Source organism: Callospermophilus lateralis, chromosome 7 (assembly GCF_048772815.1).
Source record: "Callospermophilus lateralis isolate mCalLat2 chromosome 7, mCalLat2.hap1, whole genome shotgun sequence".
Taxonomy (NCBI): Eukaryota; Metazoa; Chordata; class Mammalia; order Rodentia; family Sciuridae; genus Callospermophilus; species Callospermophilus lateralis.
Window position 1 is genome coordinate 113,930,778 of NC_135311.1, and position 19,479 is coordinate 113,950,256.

At 43.2% G+C, this 19,479-nt stretch overlaps 1 protein-coding gene and 1 non-coding gene across 2 annotated transcripts in view; both read right to left on the reverse strand.

Annotated features, from left to right (window-relative positions):
* The window catches only part of Ctps1 (CTP synthase 1), a 29,539-nt gene extending 11,543 nt beyond the window's left edge, over positions 1-17,996 (reverse strand). Inside the window, exons 1-9 of the mRNA XM_076862891.2 lie at positions 17,873-17,996; positions 14,481-14,659; positions 12,002-12,172; positions 9,583-9,683; positions 8,749-8,865; positions 5,959-6,042; positions 5,365-5,445; positions 1,990-2,141; positions 777-909 (exon numbers count right to left, since the gene is read on the reverse strand). Coding sequence (XP_076719006.2) covers positions 777-909; positions 1,990-2,141; positions 5,365-5,445; positions 5,959-6,042; positions 8,749-8,865; positions 9,583-9,683; positions 12,002-12,172; positions 14,481-14,646 — 1,005 coding nt within the window. The 5' untranslated portion in view covers positions 14,647-14,659; positions 17,873-17,996. The remainder of the gene's footprint in view (positions 1-776; positions 910-1,989; positions 2,142-5,364; positions 5,446-5,958; positions 6,043-8,748; positions 8,866-9,582; positions 9,684-12,001; positions 12,173-14,480; positions 14,660-17,872) is intronic.
* Positions 12,319-12,390, reverse strand: Trnae-cuc (transfer RNA glutamic acid (anticodon CUC)). The gene has a single exon. It is a non-coding gene; the product is annotated as a tRNA-Glu (tRNA).
* Positions 17,997-19,479: the final 1,483 nt, after the last annotated feature.

Genomic DNA, 19,479 nt, shown 5'->3' on the forward strand with positions numbered 1-19,479 from the left:
GTGAGCTAAGAAGGAAAGTCCTACAGGGGATAGATAAGAGGCAGGAACTGTGGTGTATGTCTGTAATCCCAGGTACTAAGGAGACTGAAGCAGGAGGATCACAGGTTTGAGCCCAGCCTGGGTAACTTAGCAAGACCTTGTCTCTCCCTGTGGGAAGGAGGGACAGGTGGGAGATTTTCAAGGAGCACTAATACGGCACGCACAAACCTCAGCACTTCACATTATCTCATCAATCTTACAACCCAGGAGGAAGGAACATCACTATGCCTTTTTATGGGAAACTGAGCAGGGAGAGGGTTGTCCAGGGCCATATACTTCCTAGGCAACGGAGCTAGAATTTGAGTCCCAGGCATTTCATTTGGCAGTGGAGTCTTGTCCAAACATTCTACCAGCTCAGCTTCTGCCCACCACACTGCAAAGCAAAGCAGTCATTGACAACGCTCCAGGTAGTGCTATCAACCACACAACATGCCCCTGTCCACCAGGTCTTCCCACCCCAAAGAACAATTTTATCCTAGGACAATTTCATGTGGTCAACTGATATTCAGATCCAAGCATTCAGTCTCTCTATACCTCTACTCTGACCACCTCTCCCCTTCATTATTTCCAGAAAATACTCTGCATTCTCAGAGCCAGGAACCAACCAACCTCTCTTATCTCCCAGAAGAAACTCAGAGCTCCAAAAACTTATAAAGGAGATATGGCATGCAGCATCTATGAGAATATAGACTGCTTCCCTATTTACCCCTTGGATAACTTAGGTCATCCCACCTCACCTTGATGTCCAATTTGTGGTTGATGGCCAATGCGGAATGCTCCAGAGCTTTAATGACAGAGGCATATGAGTCTGAAAACTTCGTGTATTTACCCACAAGGGCAATAGAGCAGGTCTCCAGCAAGCGATCATATCTATCAAAGAAACACCCAATTAATTGGAATACACATATCACCATGAGACCAAAACTGCTTTGGCAAGAGAAGAAAAGAATGTCTTGGAAGAACACAATGGAAATGAACATCACGAGTGTCACACACAGACCAGTAAAGAAGCAATTTCAGGTCAACAGGGCAGGCTTTGTAAAGAAAGATTGATTTTAGAAGCTGTTATCAAAAAGGTTTCAAAATCTCACACAAATTTGTTTTTAAAAAATTTCAATCCCAAAGGGCAAAGAAAACTGAACAGACACAAACAGACAAATCCCATGAGTTAATGACATGAAGGGAAGAATCAAATAAATTATGGGATATTCACATAATAGAAGAGTCCACACTTGTTAAAATTTTCATTATAAAGTATAATTAGTAACAGAGCAAAATGCAAATAACATTTTAAGAAAAAAGAACTGTAAGACTGTGGGCCATCTTGGTAGCTACATGTAAATGGACATGTAAAAGATCCATGAAAAAAAAGGTCAAAACTCAAACATCACAGAACAGAATAAATGCTCCCTCTGCATGTGCATATGACCTCCACACTGTTTTTAGTTCTGCAACTGTGACAAGGCACATCCATTGCTCTGAGGCCCCGAGAGAAGACCCTGAAGCAAGGTGAGAGCACCAGCACTTCAGGAGGTGGTCCCACAAGGCCTTGCTGAGCAAGGGTGGTGCTGGTTGAGCAACATTTTCCCAAACGCGGTTCAGACAATAGGCATGCTGCCTGCCCACAAGTGTTCCAGCCATGGCCACCCATTCCCATGGTAATCCACTGCCACGAGGCACCTGTTTGTGCTGACTGAATAGCTGAAAACAATCTGCACTCGCTGCCTAGAGGTCTGGGAACTGCCCCTGCCTTGCCAGGCCCTCTTCACCTATGTTGTCTCCACTTGACAACTACCAGCTCCTTCCTTAGCAACCTGAACGTCCCTTACCATGAAGACCTCCAGTGATCTGAGAGCGAGGTGCTAACATGCTCCAACATGACTGAATCCCCTGGGCCCCTACTAAAGAGGAAGGCAGCTGGCACTGCCAGCTCCTCACGGGGAGGCAAACCTGTCTGCCATCTCTTTCCACTTCATCAGCATTTTCCGTGGCTGCCTCTCAATAGGAAGGTCAAGTCTTCGAAGAAAATAATCTACAACCCCTTGCTCTTCTAACAACAAGGGGACCCGGTAGATGGACGAGACATCATGGACACAGATTACCTGTTTTAAAAAAAGGATGTGATTTAATAAAAACAAAAACTAACTGAACTTACAGCCCTGGCTACTAGCTACATAACCTTGGAAAAATTTCCAATTTGAAAAAAGGGTAATCTTTTAGAAAAAGATATAATACCAAAACCAACTGAAGAAGACCAGAACAGAAAGTTAGTAGCTAATCTATTAGAACATGGATGTAGAAATCCTTTTAAAAATCACAAGCCAAACCACAAATGTTATTTAAAAAAAAAAAAAAAGAATCATATTGAAGGAGGACCTATCCCAGGAATCCCTGAATGGCTTAACTCAGAACAGTGGTTCTCAAACTTATCTGCACAATAGAATCATTAAGGGACATTTATAAAAATCCTAATGCCCCCACTGCAACCCAGAGCACTTAAACTAGAATCTCCGGGAGAGGAAGCAGGCATCAGCACTTTTACAAGTTTCTATAGTGATTCCAATGTGCAGCCAACTTTAAAAACCACTGCATTAGGAGATTTAAAAGTGGAACTCACCATGCGAATAGATTGAAAAAGATGGATGCAGACTTAATTAAAAATCTAAAACCAATTCATAACAAAAATTGTAGGTAATTTAAGATTATTAGGGAAAAACTGAAAATATAAAAAACCCACAGTAAATATCATATGGATTCATTTAATATTAATGTTTACTATTTAAAGTCCAGAACAAGGCAAGAATGGCCATCTATCACTATTCAGAAATGCTGGACAGACGGCCATTACATTTAATTTCACTGGAAAATAAATGAAACTTAAACTGGAAAACAAGAAACAATAACCACTAAATGCATAAACAATATCACTGCTTATCCACAAAAACCAAAAGTATTTGTAGGTAAACAATCCAACCTAATAGAATTTTAGTAATGTTGCTGGGCTATAGAGCAAAGAACAGAAATTGCCAGGGTGTCTTATATGTGCCATATCTCATCAGGAAATGCAATTTCCTCACACAATCCACAAAACTTAACTCAAAATGGATCATGTAAGACCTAATATAAGACTTACAGAAAAAAAATGGAGAAGAAAATCTTCATGACCTTGGTTAAGCAAAGGGTCCTTAAAAAAATGTGCAAAAGCACAACCCATAAAAGAAAAAAAATGGATAAGCTGAAAATGTAAAAGCTTTTCTGCTCCAAGACACTGTTAAGATAATAAAAAGGCAAGCCACAGATGGGGATAATATTATAAATCATGTAAGTATATGACAAAAGGCTTGTATTCACATTATATAAAGAACTCCTACAACTCAACAAGATAAATAACTCAATTTTAAAAACAGACAAAAAGATCTGAACATCAAATTTAAAAATGGAAATACCTGTCACATTTTTAATAGTGAACACTTTTAATGAGAATCAATTCTACTAGGAATTGAATTCCCTTCACTTGCTAGGACAGAAATATCTAAAATAATCAAAGTGAATGACAAAGGGCTGTTGAGAACATGAAAATCACTGTGCTCCAGGGTCAGTATGAAACAATCCTTCCGGTGGTCTCCTGGCTCAGGAATCACACCTGCGAGCCGTGACTCCAGCCCCGCTGAGGCCTGAGCCACCATGGAGAGGGCCAAGGGCTTTCCTTCTGCCCCATTCATGCCTACGCCAGGCCATGCCTACACCTGTCATCCTCCTATGTTCTCCTCAAAATCTTACAAGTGGATTCTCTTATTTCAACACCACTGCTTTACTGTCCCCTCTGTGAGCCATCTGGGCTCTCCTGATCAGTCTCCTGATCCTCAGCCATCTAGTAGTCTCCACAATCTAAGGTTGAAATTCCTCAACTTCAACTTCCCTTCTAGTCTTCCCTCAGCCAAACCTGCTGCTGTGGTTTGGTGTCCCCCAAGGGTCCATGTGACTGGTGGCTTGGAACCAGAGTGGTGGCATTGAGAAGTATTGGGTATTGAGTCTAGAAAGTTCCTTGGATCACCAGGGCCCCTAACCTCAAAAGGAATTAAGACATTTCTCCTGTGATCCTTGTTTTCTCGGAGAGGGTTATTATAAAAAGAGCAAAACACACCCCTCCCCGCTCCGTTTCCTAGCTGGAAATACGATCCTCCTCCACATGGGCTCTGCTATCCACCATGCAGTCTTCCCAGAGCATATGCTGTGCCCTTTGGACTTTCAGCCTCCAACACTGTGAAGCAAGTAAACCTCTTTCCTTTATTAAATTAGCTGCCTCAGGTATTTTGTTGTAGTGACAAAAAGCTGACTAATACACCAACCAATGCCATAATTTCAATTTATCACTACCAGAATTTTCATACTAAGCATTATATAGGTTCCAAAATTTTGTTATTTTCTGTACCATAGTCTGCTCCATTATCACAATGACAAAAAGCTAAAATATATGAGAGACTACAACACCCCGACACCAGGCACCAGAGACCCAAAGCTAAATAAGATGATCCTTGTCCTCCAGAAGCTCAGTCTGTGAGGGGAGATAAACATGGACACATGCACACACACATCAAGAGGCACAGCATAGGCTCACCACCGGCATATGTGAGATGCACAGGTAGCCCAGAGAAGGAAGTGATGAATTCTGAGGGTTGAGGTCAAGGAGCTAAAGATAAAGCTTCTCAGTCTATACCATGTCCTAGCCAGACCCTGAAGTATGAAAATGAACAGTTTTCCAAGACAACAGGGAGAAAGGGACACTGACTTCTGATAGAAATTAGCAAGCTCAAAAGCAACAACAGAATGGGTGTGAGGTGTTAAGGAAACAGAAAAACATTCAGCAGGGATGAAGCATAAAGAACAAAGGGTGAGCCTGAAGGTGGCACATGCCTGTAACCCCAGCAGCTTGGGAGGATCGCAAGTTCAAAGCCAGCCTCAGCAATTTAATGAGGCCCTAAGCAACTTAGCAAGACCGTCTCAAATATGAAAAATAAAGAGCTGGGGATGTGGCTCAATGGTTAAGTGCCCCTAGGTTCAATCCCCAGTACCAAAAAAAAAAAAAAAAGAAAAGAAAAAAAAAGGCCAAAGAGTGAGGAGGGAATATGCAGAAGAGGTACAGGAACATTTGGGAAACCTCAAGAAGTAGGGGATGGTGAGTGACAGAGCCAAGGGTTCTGCTAGAGGCCAGTCTATTATATCTAACTGTGAAACACCAGCAAGCCTCATGAAACATCATGGTCAAGAGGCTTCAGGTAACTATAAACAAAAAATAGTTTCCACAAAGATACAATTTCTACTTACTTGTTCAGGTTCCACATGGCAAAACATAGATATTTTCTCTTTCACTGATGTGTCAAGAGGATTTGAGCACCTGCATACAACCTAGCAGTAAAGAAAAAAAGGGGGCTTAGACAGAAGGAAGGGTTACAAAGCTGAGTTTTTTCACTGAATAAAATTAAAATAGATATCACATTGTTAAGATGGATGAAAATGTTAGCATTCAGAACAATGCATGCGATCCGTGAAAATATCTCATCTTCAAAACTGAAATTCCTAAAACCCAAACCAAAGAAACGTAAGAAGATGGCAGTGTAAACCAAGAGGTAGATGAAAGAACTACAGGAACTAACTGAGGCTTTCCTCATCTATGAATGTTCTTGTGTAGGAAAAAGACAATAAATAAAGAACAAAGAGAACCAAGGCTCAGGAAGTGCAAAACCTCACAAATGCCATAAGAAAATCTCACAACTACAGCCCCAAGCAGGAACCCATGTCCTCCACCATCGATTTTCATTAAAGGCTTGCCAAGAAGACAAAGGTCCTGCCTGGTGTGGAGGCATGATTTTAATTAGACCTAAGAGATCACAATGAAACCAGGTCATCAGGAAATCCTACCAGGTCTGGGGAAAGTCCAAGCCCTCTAAGTTCCCGAACACTGTTCTGGGTGGGTTTCGTCTTCTGTTCCCCGGTTGAGCTTGGCTAATAGTCAAAAGAAAAAAAAAAAAAAATGGGAGGTTAGTTTCTCTACAATAAAGAATTTTCAAGTATAACTTTTCCATGAAATCCTTTTTAAAGACAGTTTGACCATTTTTAGAATTTAGCTTGTATTTATTGAAACTGCACATGCACGTATTTAGTCAAATAGTTGTAGGGGATTTGTCCTAAAGAGCAGTGGTACCTAGCCTCATCCACCCTCTCCCACTCTCCAAACCCTAATAAGGGCTCTTCAACTTTTTCATTCCTTTTCTTTCTTTCTTTTGGTGCTGGGGACTTCAACTCTTTTCTTATTTATTTAGGTGCTAGGGACTGAACCTAGGGTCTGGCACGTGCTAAGCACAAGTTTCACCACTGAACTATACTCCCAACTCACTTCAACCCTTTTAATTGATCCTTCTGGTATGCTTTATTGCTACTTTTAACATTTAGAATGAGGCATTTTCTGTTGAATTCCCTGTTAAATAAGGACCTATTCTCTCCCTCATTCCTCTCTCCTGACTAGAACGTACTCTTCTGGTTCCCGCAGCCTCTTCAGAGCTAAATACTATTCAGTTAAACTATGGACCAAACTTTTCCTTTCTGTACTAAATTATCTTTATTCTCCTCTACACATAAGAGATTTGCTGGGTTTAGAATTTTAGGTTGTAAAAAATTCTCCTTTAGGATTTTTAATGCAATAGCTTTATTATATTTAGCCTCTAATATTGCCATATTGATTTTTTTTCTTAAAAAGAAAGTTATCTTTTCCTTTAGAGCCTTTCTGCCTCATTTTTCTGAACCTTCACAGCAAAGTGCTTTGGTGTGGGTCATGTTGGATCCAATATGCCTGGGCACTCAACAGCCCCCGGCCCTTTTTAAAATTTTCTTTTTGGTTATACATGATAGTAGAATGTACTTTGACATAAATACATATATGGATAATAACTTCCCATTCTTGTGGTTGTACATGATGTGGAGCTGCACTGGTGTGTACTCATATGAACACAGGAAAGTTCTGTCCAAGTTATTCTACTGTTTTTCCTATTCCCATCCCCCCCTCCCTTCCCTTCAATGGGCCATTTCAATCTAGAAACTCATGTCCCACAATTTCCTTTTTAGATCAGGGGTCAGAAATCTTTTTCTGTAAAGGCCTAGATTAAAAAAAAATACTTGAGGGTTTTTCTCAACCTTATGATCTTTGTCAAAACTACTCACCTTTGTTTTAGTGCAAAAGCTGTCATAGAAAATACAAAAAATAGATAGGGCTCAATTTCCATAAAACTGTATTTTCAAAAAACAGGTAATAGGATGATTTGGCCCCTGGGCCACCATCTGTTGACCTCCTGGTTTAGATCACACTTCCCTTTCATTTCTCTGTACCTCTTTTCTGGAAATCCTGCAATTTGGATACTAACTCCTAGACTAGTCCTCTAACTCTTACATTTTGTCTCCTATTTTCTGCCTATTGGTCTCTGCCCTACTTCCTGAGGTATTCCCTCAACTTCTTTTCTCTTAACTTTTTCATCTCTCCTATCCAATTCTTAACTTCCAAGATTGTCTCCACATGTTCCCTTCTTCTGGCATCTAGTTCTTATTTAATGCATAGTTTACCTCCTGCATGATTTTAATCAATGACTGCTACACATACTTAAAAGCTAACTGGAAGCTCTGTGAGAGGGGGCAAGCAGGTCACTGTGGGCCTCTGGCTGTCCTGGTTCATTGCAGAGCCCTGAGGTAGTGTCTTTTCTCCTGGACCAGTCATACACCAGAGAAGACCCTTACCATATCCTACATGGAAGGACCACACCTGGCTGTGATGAAAGAGACAAAGTGTCTCAACATTGTAACATCACACTCCACGACACGTTCCTGGTTCTGTGTCACTGCTCTCAATTAGTGCCTGCTATCTGGAACCCTCCCCAGGGCCTACAGTCTTCTGCCAAAGTGAAGAGAGGCTGACGGCCTACCTGTACACATTGGGTAGGGGGGTGAGGATTTACCTCTTCTGAAACAGCAGTTGCAATGAGCCCAACCAGTGCCCCCACTCCTAGAGGGACCCGTGCTGCCTGCTCTGAGCCTGTGGTGATTCTGCGGCCAACAGGGCTGCTTCTCTGCTCTCCCTACTGCCACTGGTGAGGGTTCAGCACTTCCAGGCCTGTCTGCTAGATCGGTTTCTACATAACCAACTGCTCTCCGACTTCTCAATTTGTATTATTATTTAATTCCTCTTTGTGCTAACTTTGTGAATTTTTGTCTTTAAAAAGACAAAAAACAAAAACAATCAAACAAACAAACAAAAAAAACCTTTCTCTATTTTTGCCATGTAGTAAAAACAAGGGCAGGTCAATTCACCTACTTCAACCACAACTTCAACCACAACTGCCCTGATTCATCTTTCAAATGTTTTCCATTTCATCTTTTTTTTTTTTTTTTAATTTATTTATTTTTTTTAGTTCTTGGTGGACACAACATCTTTGTTTGTATGTGGTGCTGAGGATCGAACCCGGGCCGCACGCACGCCAGGCGAGCGCACTACCGCTTGAGCCACATCCCCAGCCCCCCATTTCATCTTTTCAAAACATGATTATGATAAACTTTTCACCAAGAAATTCTTTATTCCTTGTTTCCATACCTCAAGTATTGAAAACTATTAGATAAAGTGTGAAAATCAACCTTTTCTCCCCCAAAGTCAGACTGTAAATGCCTTACCTGAGGAACTAGACTGACGTGGATATTACAAAAGTTCTCCCTTTTGACCTTGAACTGGAACTGCCGGAAGGCCTCAATGAAAGGCATGCTTTCAATATCTCCCACAGTTCCTCCAAGCTAGAAGAGCAATGTTATTTTAAAGATTGAGCACTCAATCTTTTTCAGGTGGTTTCCTTTTCTAACATCTGCTCTGTTGCCTCAATTCAGTTACCAATGTAATAAGAACATCCCACCCCTGCAGAATGTCAGTTGGTAGAAAGGGTACCCTTCTGGGTAGGCTCACAATTCCCCAAGGCTATTACAGATATTTCCACAGCATTTTAAGAAAAAGAAGAGGTGAGAGAGGTACCAGGAATTTTATTTGTGCGAGAGCCACAAAGCAAAAAAAAAACTAATCTCATCTCCTTAGCTAATCATAGATGATTTTTACAAAAAGTCATAAGTTATATTAAAAAAACTGCTGGAACTTTCAAGTCTCTTCATCTTGAAGGAACACTGAGATCCAACAGCTGGGAGACAAAGCACCCGGAAACCAAAACCACACACTCATTCAGATGAGTGCTCCTGCTGCAGGGAAGCAAAGGTCTGCCAGCTTGCCCAGGAGAGAGGGAAATGTGTCACACCACTCTTTCTGGAAGAGGTGACATTAAGTGAATCCATAATGCTACAAAAGTAGTATCACTTGGACAAGAATTTTCTCCCATACTATGACTGTTCTCACCAGCCCCACGGCAGCATCTTGCCCTGACTGCACTGGGAACGTCTTGCCAGGTGCCAATGGCTAACTAGGAGATGAATGAGTGCTCTGTTCACAAACAAGGGAACCATACAAACCTCGATAACACACACTTGAGGTTCTATACCATCTTCATCTACAGGTATTAACGCCTGTCTCATCACCCACTCCTGGATTGCATCTGTGATGTGAGGGACAACTGGAAAGAAAAAACAAGCTGGAACTCATGCTTGTCCACAGGCATTGACTGAAGCAAACACATTTACCTCAAATACTAAAAAAAATAATTTTAGAAACTACTACACTTTTTGCCTGGACAGAGCAGTAGTGGTTTCATAAAAATACTTTTGAGGCCCCCTTTCAATGGCCTCAATAATCTCTGGTTCAAACTCCCCTTGGCCACCTCCTCAGATTTATAAGTTGTTGCTGGAATCACACAAGAGGAGGCCAAGAATGGCATCCTGAACCACCTCAGAGCATCAGCCCATTCAGTCAGCCTGTCTGTCCACATGCAAACACAATAGGCCATGTGGTCACTCTACTGTTCACAGCCAAGACTGAAGGTGGGCACATCACATCTGAGTGCTTTTCCAGGCATAGGAGACCTGCAGGAGCCGTGCACATTATGCTTCCAGTTTACTGAAGGGAAGACAACCCGCTGCAGAGACAGGACACAGAGCAGAGTGGTGAGGGGAGCAGCCTTTGGGGTCTGGGTTGACATCTCAGTTCGCCACTCATTAGCTGCGATTCACAGGGCCAATTACTTATCTATTCTTAAACTTGGTTTCCTCTGTCAAGTGGAGGTAAAGCTCCTACTTTATAAAGTTGTGGAAATTTTATGAGATGGCCTTGTAAGCCAGAGTACAGTAAATGCCAGCTACTGCTGAACCTTTCAAAATCATAGTTGTTGGGCTCACTGTGCAAATTCCTATGGAGCAAAAGATTACTGTTTAACTCCAGATTCTGTTCAACTCCAGTAAACACACACAAGGATATTCATTATCTATTCTACACACAGTGGCCAAAGTGATGTTTTGAAAATGCAAATCAGAATTCATCACTCCCATGTTTAAACTCTTCAGTTCTTCCCACTGCTGAGTCAATTCCAACTCCTTGCCTGGCCCAGAAGGCGCAGCTGGCCAACCTCTCTGAATATCGGCCTCGGTCACTATGCCTCAGACACACCAGCCTCCCCTTTGTTCCTTGGAGCCCCCTGTGCCTTAGGCCTCAGTACTTGCTGTGACCCCCTCCTCCTTCCTCTCTGCCCATGACCTCCCCAGCTCCTCCGCTCCTCCTCTCCTTGAAGGCTTCCCTAACCATCTGTCCAAAGTAGCTTCCCCTAGCCATGCTTTCTCGCTTCACTCCATTTATTTCCTCACAGCTCCTATCAGCTATCTCATTTTATCTGTTTGGTTTTTCTCTCTCTCACAGCCAGCTTCCATAAGGACAATGACCTCGTGGTCTTGTTTATCACATATTCTCAGCACCCGTTAGGTCCAACCACAGAGAGCATTTAATAAATATCTGATGAATCAGAGAACAGATGAATGAACGCACTAGTGCCTAGAACAATAAACTACATGACTGACAACTATTTTAGTTCCTAATTGGTCCTTCCTAAGCGTCAGGAACTCAAGGAAACACCTCATTGATGTAGCTCCTTAGAACTCCTAAGAGCTGGATAGATAGGTGCTGTTATTATCTCCATTTTATAGGAAAGGAAACCACAACTCAAAGAGTGTATGTGATTTGTCCACATTCATAAGATTAAGTGGCAGGGCCAAGACCCAAATATAACCAGATTTGTTCAGAATGGGGCCAGGGCAGACCCAGGCCAGCTGTCACTGTGACCCTCAGCTTTTAGTCCAGTAAAGTTGGATAGCCAAAAGCAGATCTGCTCTCATACCTCAAAGGAAAATGTCCCCCCAAATGCGGGCTGCTGCCATTCCATTAGACCTGTGGTTCCCCACTCCCCTGTCACTTTTTTAAAGTAATAAAATACTTTTCTCAAATGAGCACTTTGTACCACATTATCTGAACAGCAAACAAATAAAAGTGAAATTGTGCTAGGGAAAGTTTGAGAGGACCCAGGAACCCACTTTTCAGACTCCCCTTGGCCGATGATGCCAGGGAAAACCAGTGGGCACGATGGATGCTGTTCTTCATCATGGTCCACACACACGAATCCCAGGGACACCGCATCCACACTCCTGATTCCATGTCCTGACCTAGCAGCCTCCACCACTTCACTCATCACTGGGCAAAAACAACCCTCTCTGGTCTCAAATGACGCCACATTGGCTGGACTGACAAGCTTCAGATACTATTCACACAGGAGAGGCAGTTTCTTCATGTTAGTTTCTAAGTAAATGGCCAATTTCTGATTTTCCACTAAAGGCATCATTTCAGTAATAATACCTTGACAAAATGCTAGAATTACATAAAAAGTCAATTTTTATCCTCAAAAGAAAGTAAACTGGCTAAGAATTTAAATCTTAAAGGTAAATCCAGTATTACCTTGGACGGTTTTCCCCAGGTAATCTCCTTTGCGCTCCTTGTTAATGACATACTGATATATCTTCCCAGTGGTGAGATTATTGTCCTTGGTAAGGCAGATGTCAAGGAACCTTTCATAATTACCCAGGTCCAGGTCCACTTCCCCACCATCATCCAGCACAAAAACTTCACCTACAGCAAACAGTGAGAATATTTTTTAAGTGAAAAATGTGTAAGCTGCAGCACAACTTGAATCCTGAAATTGGGCAGAAAAAAATCTACATTTGCATACTTTTAAGCCATCTTCCCAAGTCTCCTGAAATGTTTTTTTTTTTTGGTGGTGGTGCTGGGGATTGAACCCAGGGCTTGTGCATGAGAGGCAAACACTATACCAACTAAGCTATATCCCCAGCCCGTGAAAAAAATCTGCATTAACCTGATATGAAGCAAAAAATCTATTTCTAGAAAACTAAATATGACACAAAAAAGTAAAATTACCTATTATTCTCCAAACTGTAACTTCAAACTTTCAGCCTTTCAACAAACTCTATCAGGAAGAGTTATACAAGAGGAAGGAATGGAAGGAAATGCCAGCTCTGAAGGCTGAGGGTAAAGGACACTTTAGTATGGCAACTGCTCCCCAAAGGAAAAAAAAAAAAAAAGACTTCCAGAAAAGGCTCCCACCTGAGCAGAATAAAGTTTAAAGTATAACAAAAGTATGATTCTATTCAAAATTTCCATGACATATGCAGAGGAAGGTTGTGCTGATTATAAAAACTAGCCTCGGGCTGGGGTTGTGGCTCAGCAGTAGAGAGCTCGTCTAGCACGTGCCAGGCCCTGGTTTGATCCTTAGCACCACATAAAAATAAATAAACAAAATAAAGGTTTTGTGTCCAATTACTTCTAAAAAATATATAAAAATAAGAAATAAATAAATTAATAAACAAACAACAACAAAAAAAAACAGCCTCTGGGCTACCCTTTGGTTCTAAGCCAAGTTGTGAATCTGCCCAACCTTCCCCCATTCCTTTGTTTCACATTCATTTCTTCAACTTCATTCTAGATCTTTTTTGTTTAGAATGATTCATTCCTACCATCACAATAAGAGACAAGCTCAAAAACAGGAAAGGAAAAAAATGTCTATTTTTTTCTTTTTAAAATTTGTTTATTGTAGATAAACTCTTTTTTTTTTTATTTTGTAGATAAACTCTTATCACTTTGTTTTTTCCAATATTTTTATTTTATTTATTTATTTTTATGTGGTGCTAAGGATCAAACCCAGTGTCTCACACATGCTAGGCAAGTGCTCTACTACTGAGCCACAACCCCGACCCAAATTTTTTTCTTAAGTGCTTAAGAACTTTATATTTAATACTCCTCCAAGGGTTGAAAATGTAGCTGAGCCCTTGAGAATCTACTACTAAGATCAGTAGTTGCTCAGATGTAGCTCAGTTAGGCTTTGCCTAACAAGTGTAAAACCCCGGATTTCAGCCCTAGAAACACCAAGGGAAAAAAAAAAAAAATCCCCCTAGTATATGGACCTTTTCCTGGTACTATTTGTTACATAATGTTCTTACAGACTTTAACCTCAACATTAGAAAGGAAGAGTAAGAATGAAGAATTTTACAACTTAAAGGTATGTTTTCATAATACATCTCCCCCAGTTTTAAACAATGGATCTGAGATAACTCAGCAACAACAAGGAGGTAAGATGCTCTTTTCCTACCCTTCCTAATGGTTTTAAAGATCTTTATTCATATTATTCAAACTCTACCAGCAAAACAAAATCCAAGCTTACAGATCTTTCAAATCTAGCATCTACCTGCTGCTTGAATCCCTACAAAGTGGTCCTGCGCCTCTGTCTGGACTTTTCCACCAAAGACAATTCACAGCTTCTTGAAGTTCTTGAAGGACGCTTGCTATTAAAAAGATCTTTCTTTGTTTCTTTTTTTAATTATTTTTTTAGTTGTTAATGGACCTTTATTTTACTTTTTTATATGCGGTGCTGAGAATCAAACCCAGTGCCTCACACATGCTAGGCAAGCGTTCTGCCACTGAGCTACAACCCCACCCCCAAAGATCTTTCTTATACTGTGCTAAAATCTGTCTTACAATTTTCACCTACCATTCAATTTCTAAAGATTGGTGTCACAAAGACTAAGCATACTCCTTCTCTTCTCAAATATGAAAAAGTTTATTATGTCACCAGGTATCTTTTCTTAAGAGAAATAACAAATTTTTATTCAACTGCTACCAAAAAGGTATTTTCCTTTATGGAAACTCGTAGACTCTAATCACTAAATTGGCTGCTAAGATTTCTGCTTCTCCCATCCAGGTAAGAAAAAGCATCACAAATTCTGCCATGCTAGTTAGAGACCATTTTAGAAGGCAGGAAATGGAAGTTGTACAAAAGGTAACATGCCCAAGAGGTGACATATTCTTTCACATACACAGTTTTTAAAAAAAGAGAGAGGTGGGAGATGGTTGTTTGGTTGCTTACCATGCTCATAAGGAGAGAATGTTCCTGCATCAATGTTAATGTAGGGGTCAATTTTAATTGAAGTTACATGTAAGCCACATGACTTCAGTATTGTGCCCACACTGCTGGCAATGATTCCTTTTCCAATTCCTGATATAACGCCACCAGTAACTAAAATGTACTTCATTTTCCTTTTTGATCTGAAAAAAAAAAATTATAGATAAAATGTATTTCAGTAAATCAAACTCAACTGGGTTAAAATACTTATTTTTCCAATTACTGGCTAAGAACCCCCTTGAACATGTCTCATGACTTTGGAAGGTTCTTGTCAGGTTTAAACAGGATCATAACAGATGTTTCTTGGATCACTGAAAGGCATTAGTCAAAGACCAGTAGGAAAACCAACTGCTATACAACAATGTAGATTTTATTTAAAGCTTTGACAATGACCTTATGAGTCAAAAAACAGCTTTTTTTTTTTTTTAAAGAGAGAGAGAGAATTTTTTTTTTAATATTTATTTTTTTAGTTTTCGGCGGACACAACATCTTTGTATGTGGTGCTGAGGATCGAACCCGGGCTGCATGCATGCCAGGCAAGCGCACTACCGCTTGAGCCACATCCCCAGCCCCCCAAAACAGCTCTAAGCTGGTTGATACACTAGGCCCTTAACATTAGCTAACATCACCACCAAACACTGGGATACCACGCAGGTGTCTCATTACTTCCCTTATATGGAGAAAAAAATGCAATCTTGAATTCTCTAAGAAAGAAATAATGTCTTTGGCTAAACTACAATGTATCACTGAGAAACAGCTCCTCTATATTGTGGAAAACAGATGAAAAGAGGTTCAACATTAAGAAGGAGTTAAAGCTAAACCTAAAATTCTTCCAATTACAGGTAGTTTTCTTCTGTAATTTAATAACAACTTACGTCTTGGTGGCAATCTCTCCCAGGTATGCCAAGAAAAAAACTAGACACAGAGGGAAAGGGATCTCAGATAAGTCGGATAGAAACCCAGCAAAGGGCAGAGGAGTCAGAGGGAGGAAACATTAAATCCAAAGAGCAGTACAGTGCTGCAAGAGAGTAAAGAAAGAGACCCGATGAGAGGTAAGTGAGGTGGCTGCAAGGACAGCAGAGTGGAGAGGCAGGTGGAAAAAGCACAGGCAAACAGTGAGGAGACAGGGACAGGCAGGATTTAATCACCAGTCCCCAGCTTCAGAGACCCAGAATCAGCATTCGGTAGGCAAACCCAAATGAGACCAAAAAGAAAAACACAATCACCAGTGGCAGAGGCTATTTGCTTTGCAGGGGGAGGACATTTTCCTCCACCAAGAATGTTCCATGTGAAAACGGATTCTAACAAAAATAAGCTAAGAAAGGAACTAGGAAAGGGGAGTTCTGCTTGAAGCATTCCCCGCCCCACTCCTCACTGGAGCAGGAATGAACACATTTGGCAAGGAAATCAGAATGCTCAGAATGCCTTTCCCTCAGACAGCAAGGAAGACATGGGCCTACACTTTCTATCCTCTGCTGCAGCAGTGTTTTGAGTTTCAAAGAGTTTTATGGACAGATAAATCAGAGAAATGCTAACTAAACATACCCATTTGGTTTCTTTAATGCAAGGCCTTTAAGAGGTGCTTCATGAGTTAACAGAGTACACAGGAAGCAATTTCCTCAAACTTATTGACCCTAAATCCCTATTATTTGGGGGAAATATTACTCTCACCATTGGCACTTTATAGTTAAATGGTTTCTTACTGACAAGACAAATACCAGTCTTGGCTTGGCTCCGTTGTCAATTATATTCTAAACAGACATTTCTGCCAAGACCATAAGGTGGTCTCACCTACTAAATTTTGAATGTTCCTAGAAATTCCTCAGCCACACTGAGTTTTTGAATGGGTTTCTTCTGCAAAAGGGTCATCTCATTCATTTGCACTTGACTTGTCCCAGTTACGCTCTAAAAGGGTAACACCTGTCTTTGGGGCAGATTCTTTCAGTCTCCTACAGAGCCTGGCAATAAATAACCCTGGAGACATCCAGTGGGAGTCTGAAAAGATTCATTCCCTCAGATTACAGTCTACCTATCATGTGAAAACCGTAACTCAAGTTGCTGAAAGTTCAGATACTGATAGATTTACAAATAAATGAGTAAGCCAGGGGTCGAGGGAAGAGAAGGAACAACATATGAAGACTATAAAAATGGAAAGAGGGGGCAAAAAAACTTTCGGTGAGACCATGGTAAAGTGCCATTGCCCATCAGAAGGTGGTGAGGGGCAGCCTGGAGGGGGGGAGATCTAAACCTCTTCTGCTATGTAGACCTGACTTGTGATGGGCCTTGAAGGACTGACAGCGTGGCCCAGAGCATGGAAACGGGAGAGTAGAGGGGAAGGAACAGGGAAGGCAAGGTGCCAACTTGTGTGCCACCTTGAATGCCCAATCTTAACTTTATTCTTTAGATGATGGGAAGACATCAGAAGGCGTGCACTCACTGAAACATAAGTCAAGATGCATTGAAGAAATTCACCAAAGGGGAAAAACAAAAACCTTTAAAAAAAACTAAAAATCAAAGTTGTGAGATCAAGTTCCATCTATCGTCCGTGAGCTGAGCCCTCAGTCAGGTCCCTTGGGTTGCCCGATGCTGGGACTCACACCACGGTAAAACCGGGTGAGAACCTCCGCACCGCCCCAATCATAGGGCTGCTGACGATTCAAGATTATAACGAGTGCGGACGTGAGTGCGCCACGCAAACGTAGTGAACTTCTCCAGACAGCCTGCATCCTCCGCCGCGGGGAAAGAGGTGAGCGTGGCTGGGCCACGGGCCATCCCAGGGACCATGAGGCTCGGCGAGCTCACAGGCCCCTTCCCCCCAACGGAGGATCTGTGGGGGCCACGGGCCGCCTGGTCCATTCCCCACCGCGGCGGCGACAGCGGGCCTGGAATCCCCCCTCCAGGTGGGGGGACCCGAGGCCTGAGACCTGAGGGCCGGGGCAGACGGAATGAAGTGGCGGCCACCGGGCTTTCCCAGGGACCGCTGAGCACGGGCTCAGAGACTCTACCCCGTCCACGAGCCAGGCCAGGCTGACCGGGCGCTGCCCACCGCTGCAATGTGGGCCCGCGGCCTCTGTGGCCATTCCCGCCCTGGCCGGCCCTCTCTCTCGGCCCCTCTCCGCAGCGGCTCCCGGCCACGCGGCCCGCGCGCGGGAGCCGGCACCTCGCCGGCCTGGGCCGCCCGCCCCACTCCCGTTAGGCACGCAGCCCATTGGGCCGGACGCCGGACCACCTCGCCCCTGATTGGTGGGGAGCGGCGTCTGTCATCCCGGCGCGGGGCCGGGCGAGCAGGTCTCGGTTGGAGCTGCTGACTCCTGCATGGGAGAGCAGTTCCTCCGGGATCCCTGGAGTCAGCCTACCTGAGGCCGGCTTCAGATCCTCCCGTCAACTACAGAGCTACGCCGGCGACTCTTGCGGTGAGCCCCCGGCAGCCAGTGATGAGTCCCGGCCGCATGCGCCGGCAGTCTTTCTGGGAGGCGGGCTTTAGGCGGTGCGCACGCAGAGGGCGGAGGCGGAGGCGAAGGCGGGGCGGGCCCTGGGGGACGCGGGCGGGGCCCGACTGCGCAGGCGCGCGGGGCGCCTGGGCTCTGCAGGTTGTGCTTGTTTACCCGTGGATTCTGGGCTTCCTCTAATAAGAGACCGCCGAGTTGTGACTCACGCCTGGCAAGTCAGCCTCTTGGTTTAGCCTCGTACTGCGGGAACCTTTGGACGTTTTAGCCCTTCGAGCTGCCAGACAGACCGTCTCCTACAGTCTCCTACAGCGTGCATCCTTGTGCGCTCCTTGTGGTGCCACCCCAGCCTCTCTCTTCCGCGGGTCCCTTTAGACCGAGGGACGCCAGCAGTGGCACCTCAGTCTGCAAGAGAGAAATCCAAGAGGGCTGTTTGACGCCAGCTCCTCGTCTGCATCGCTTTCCCCACATGTTCCCTGACGGAGGCGACTGCTAGGGACATGGGTCGCAAGGCTAGTTTCATGCAACTGACATTCCCTGAACACCCACTCTGTGCCCACATTGCGCTGGATCGTAAGCTACCCTCTTCTTGGACTAACGATGTAATGAGGCAAACAGATCCGTTCATAATATTTCCTCTGGATTTTTTTAAGTGTCTGCTGCTGAAATGTCAGGGGAGTGCCTAGGCGGGGACTGGCCAAGTGGGTGGGGATCAGGGATTCAGGTAGGGAAGTCTGGAAAAGTGGGAAGTGGAACGGGGAAGTGCACTGGCAAAGATGGGGAAGGCGGGGCAAGAAAAAAAGCGGGAAAGAGGGAAAAAGGCGCCTATGTACTGGCCCCAAGGCCCAGAAGAATGTTAATAGTCAAGTCAGGGATTTTTTTTCTCCTGAGGATACTAGAGAGGCACACAGACTTCTGACGGGAGGATTTTGTCTTTTGAGTAGCAAATAAATTCATTACATGTTTAATTATTTTTGCCAAGTACTACACACTACACTAGGGCATCCATGAAAAGTCTTTCTCTCACCCCTGAATCTGTGTTCCTGTTTTCCTCCCTAGAAGCAATTTGCCACAAGTTCTCACCTATCTTCATTGAAGGAGTTAAAGAAAATATATGATGTGATCAGATTTGTGTTTCAGGAAAATTACTCAAACGAGTGGATTCCAAGAAGCCATTTAGGAGGCTCCAGCAGTGGCCTCTCTCAGAGGCTTCTAGCTTCTTCCAGATCAGGACCTTCACTGTTCTGACCCTACCAGCCTGCCACGCTGCACTCAGTTCCAAATCTAAAAAATGTGTGGGGTGTGTTTGAAGGGGATCTATGACCACACATTCTTTCCAGAAGCATTTGATGTTTACTGAAGTGCCTAGAACATGGTAGACAGAACATACTTGCTGACCAAATGAAGATGCTATAGAAGATAACAAAATGAGCCATTTACCCAACTTCTGTGGGTGCACTCCACATTTCTCTTTAAACCTCTCCCATCTCCTCCCTATATTCTCTCTCAGCCATGGG